The 4821-nt window shown below is 31.6% G+C and overlaps 1 protein-coding gene across 1 annotated transcript; it reads right to left on the reverse strand.

Moving 5' to 3' along the window:
• Positions 1-267: 267 nt before the first annotated feature.
• Positions 268-2452, reverse strand: LOC106684502 (cathepsin L). Its single transcript, XM_014426624.3, has 7 exons — positions 2366-2452; positions 2181-2262; positions 1927-2079; positions 1468-1650; positions 1207-1389; positions 673-844; positions 268-589 (listed from the first exon to the last, which is right to left on the reverse strand). The coding sequence occupies exons 1-7, from the start codon at positions 2404-2406 to the stop codon at positions 381-383; spliced, it is 1023 nt and encodes a 340-aa protein (XP_014282110.3). The 5' UTR covers positions 2407-2452; the 3' UTR covers positions 268-380.
• Positions 2453-4821: the final 2369 nt, after the last annotated feature.

Genomic DNA, 4821 nt, shown 5'->3' on the forward strand with positions numbered 1-4821 from the left:
GGCCCAGCATCTTCGAAATATTTCAATTTTTCTTTGAGTGCTAGTAGTATCCATAAGTGTTCTTCTTTTCCCGATTATTTATAGAAATAATTCTGATGTTTAAAACATCTCTATTACCAGTCAAAGTTTAGATAAATACTCTTATTATTGCAGTTAAGGCTGCTGCCAATTTTTTACCGAAACATCTCTTTCTTAGATTAGAATATTCAAATATGTTTTAATAATATATCATTAACAGTGAATCTTAGGTGAATTGATATATATCAAAAATTTCAGATTGGAAGTATTTATTATCTTGTACAATATTTGTTTATTTTTTTTTAAGTTCCTGATTTCTGTTCTGTATATATTTTAAGAAATATATTATTCAGAAATTGATATCATTGCAGAATTGGATAGCTGGCCATTGATGAAATGCCACAAGCGTTATTCTTGGTCCTTGTCAATCTCATGTACCCCTTCTCTCCCCAATTTGGACCCCAGGAGTTTTTGACCAGCCAGTAGTCCTCTCCGTCGTCAGATCCGTAGCCCACCAGAAGGATTCCATGGTCTAACTTTTCTGGGTTGCAGGTATCGCCGTTGAAAACACCTAGGATCACAGATTCAGTTGAAGTTAATATATAGATCATATTATGTAATTTTATTTATTAGACACAATAGTTTAGTACTAACCTCCTCCATAGAACATGAAATGTTGGTTGCCAGCACTAACTGCAATGGATACTGGTCCAACAGTGGCAACGGCTGCCCTAAGAGCTTCATCGTCCTTGGATTTGATGTCAGTGTAAGCTTTGACTTGGGTTCCCGGGATAACTTTGTTCTTGTCGTACCTACAGCTACGGTCCTAAGAGATGGATTATAAGTTTAGGACTCAAGTAGTATATTCGTATTAAAGATTTTAGGATATGGTCTATTTTCTACGAAAAAAAAAATTGAAAATATCGTCTTGAACAGTTTAATTTAAATTTACTCTGCTTTCAAGTATAGCTATTTTATTATAAAGAAAATAAACAATAAATAAATCAGCTGGACTTGGATATAGTGTGTTGAGCATATGTTATCTCATACTACAATTTGTTGTGTTTTATAAATTCTGTTCTACTTTTTTAGTGAGAATTTCTTGAATTCTTTATTACACATAATTTTATAATTTATATTTATACTATTACGATAAATTTAGCAAAACATCTTACCTTTGCTTCATGCATATGGGTATGAATCTTCGCTTTCTAATCCTTCTACATCCTTGAGGTATTCAAAGGAGTTGTCCATCAAACCACCACGACATCCTCCATTGTCATAATCTATTGTACAATCTACTAGCTGCTGTTCGCTGAGGGAGACGAGTTTTCCAGTTTTCCTGAAAAGCTGTCCTTCCATCGCTCCAGTCTAAAAGCGAATCATTAAATTTTTCACGATGGTGTTTATTACTTATGTTTAATAAAATAGATCAATTACTATACTTACGGTACTGAAAGCCCAACAAGAACTACAGATTCCTTGGTTTTTCACCGGAGTGACTGCACCTGACTCCCTCCAATCGACTGATTCAGAGATTTCCACGTTTGCGAGAGGAAGGAATGTAAAGCTAGGAACTTGCCTCATATTTCCTGTTCTGTTGAATCCGAATAGAGTTACTTCTTCTGGGAGCTGTAGGTTAAAGAGTTTCAAAAATCAATTTTGTTGAACAGTGTTCATGTTTTGACGTATTTCATATATGAGCCGACGTAAGTAGCATAAGTCAATTTTCGTTTATTGAAAAAAAATTAAATATTTTTTAAATATACATTATCATTAAGTTCTATGTCAAGGATGTACCTTTATAATTTAAGTACATTTAAGACATTATTATTCTTGTAATTAACGAAAATTGACATTCCCATTTCAATTCTAACCAACTATACGTACATATATATATTACGTTACCATATATCCAAAGTAATTCATCTCCAAATAGTAAGTTGACAATCCAGCTTCGTATTTAGCATTGTGTTCTTCGATCATTTTCACATTTTCCGAAAAAATGGCCATCCTAAGCTGTTCCTCTTGAATGCTGTGATATGATTTAGCATGATGCCTCTATAATTTTATATAGTCAGTTTATTTTTCCTCTGTTTGATAGTAATTAATGTTAACTATAAATGAGATCGGGCACATAATATTATCTGCTTTATACCAACCTTGAAAGAGCTCCATTGTTCCTTGATGGCAGGCGATGCAGCTGCAAACGCCACCATGGTTACAAGTAATATGATTTTCATCCTACAATAAAGTTTCTAATTATTTTTATTGTTTTATAGTAATTCTACAATTCTGACCATCATGAGAAACAATCACTACATGACAATTTAATGAAGGCTTTTACCTGATGTTCCTTATTGGAGACAAAAAGGGTAAGTAATTCATATCGGTCTACTGTGGCATTTTATACCTGCTCTATAGTACTTCACACCTCGAGAGCCCATTGTCAGTGAACATCATGATGGCAAAATAAAATCTTGCATCAATCTTTATTAGAACATAAGTTTTGAAATAATCTAGATAATTCTCTAAGCATCTAAATAATGTCTCTTATCCAATCTTAAATTTTGCATATGACTTTGTTACACAATATACTTTAATTTTATTTGAAATAATTTTGTTTTTCTTCTCTTGGTTTTTTTAAATTGTTTATGCAAGCATTGCAGGTAAGGGTGACCTAAAGAAAGGTTTGAAAGCACGGTAATTGCATACTGTTGGAGAAATTTGATTTAGAATGGGCAGTTATAACCGGTTTGACCATTGTAACAGAAAATGTAAAATTTGGACAATCTTGCATCAATCTTTATTATAACATAATTTTTGAAATAATCTAGATTATTCTATAAGCATCTAAATAATGTCTCTTATCCAATCAAATTGTAACAGAAAGTGTAAAATTTGGACAATTTGGTATGCACGTTTCAGCAGAGAGAGAAATCCTTTATTCCATGCTGCCCAAATACATTGGTTTGCTACAATACACAGCATACCAGTCAGTCCATGATCTGACATATATAAAATACATATATTAAAATGATATAAGAACAATTTTTTCTCTATTACAATCTATAATAGTCTACTATTATAAACTATAATAGTTCTACTATTATATTCTATAATAATCAACTATATAACTATCTCGTCTACACACTAAATACAAATATTTTATCTTACACTTTTTTTTTTCAATTTATGATTATACAGCAATTATAGACTATAAATGTCACCGCAGTAGATCAGTTTACACAAACTGCAAATATTCTACCGTTTATATTTTTTTCTGGTAACAATACGATATTATTCCATAAAGGTAATTTTTAGAACTCGCTGGGGGGCCAGCAGAACTCTTATCAAAACTCCCGAGAAACCAAAAAAAAAAAATGAGACCAAAAAAACTGCTAATGTCCTAGCGTGTATCTTTTTTTCTGGCAATTATAACTTTAAAAGTTCTGATAAGAGTTCTTTTGGCCCCCCACCAGTTTTAAAAATTATTTGACTGGTATCATTGATGCTTTAAACATCAAAACTAATTCTATAATAACTCTAGAACTCTTATGGATACTTCTAGAACAAAAAAAAAAGAAATATTTCGAAGAAGGGGGGCCTTCTTCACAGAGGTAGAGTTGAGGCTAGTTCATGATTTCTCTGGCTGTGGCCCGAGAAGGATGATGCACACGATGGCAGATACTACAATATTCTCTATTATTGTTATGTCCAATGTTTTGAAACATATAAAAGGAATTTGATCTTTATTAAGACCTAATTTGGTACAGCTATTTATGGGATTTTTAGTATAACAACTGCTCTAAATCAGTATAGAAATTTGGTACAGCTAATTTGAGGATTTTTTTTTTTAGTATAACAGTTCTAAAACAGTATACAGAGCGTATTTCAATTTCTTGCATTTATTCACGGATTGTGAATGATGCCGTATAATTACCAAGATCTCTTCAGAAACAAGAATTGTTTGTAGGAAGCAGTTTTCAAGCTCACAGCAAATAATTTTAATGGCAAATATTACAACCAATAATATTCCTTAATATAAAAACAAAATAAGAGAAGAAAAGGAAAAAACAGAAAGCAAATAAACAAAGAGATTTGAAGAAAAAATAAATAATAAGCAAAGGATCAAATCAAGGAATGGAAAAGGATAATGAAGTAAAACAGGGTTGGAAAGAAGCACAGAAAACAACAACCGGTTTCCAAGGAAACCACATAAATGAGATTCCAAGTTAAACCAAAGGAAACCTGGAAGATGTCCAGAGATAAAATTGAAGACAGACTTCATGAATGATTGCTTGATAATAACCAGAAGATGAATATAAACAAAAAAAATTTTTTTGTGAATTATATTATGATAGTTCACCGGTGAAAAAAGGTTGCTGTAGGTTTGAAATAGGAAATTATCTGATTTATAAAATTTCATGTTCTAGTAAAAGTTACAAAGAATTCATTGAAACAGGATAGATGGAAAAGCACAAGTGGCTTTAAATTTGTTCCTGTAAGAAACCAAACATAGAAACAGAAAAATACAGATTTACTAAGATAAAGAAAAATCGAAAGATATATCAAGTATTCCCTGAATACTCATATATTCAGACAGTTTGTAATTGCTATAAATTGCGTTCTGTTTTTTTTATGATAAGGCATAATGGAAAACACATGCCACCAACGATGACACCCCCTTCAGTAGACCCGGCAGCCTATCTTATAATGCCACACTGGCAAAACAAGATGTTTTAGTTTACCAATTATATGTACATATATTTTCATTTGTATATATTTATTTGTTTGTTTTTA

This window comes from Halyomorpha halys, unplaced genomic scaffold (genome assembly GCF_000696795.3).
Source record: "Halyomorpha halys isolate HHAL.00 unplaced genomic scaffold, Hhal_1.1 Scaffold587.1, whole genome shotgun sequence".
Taxonomy (NCBI): domain Eukaryota; kingdom Metazoa; phylum Arthropoda; class Insecta; order Hemiptera; family Pentatomidae; genus Halyomorpha; species Halyomorpha halys.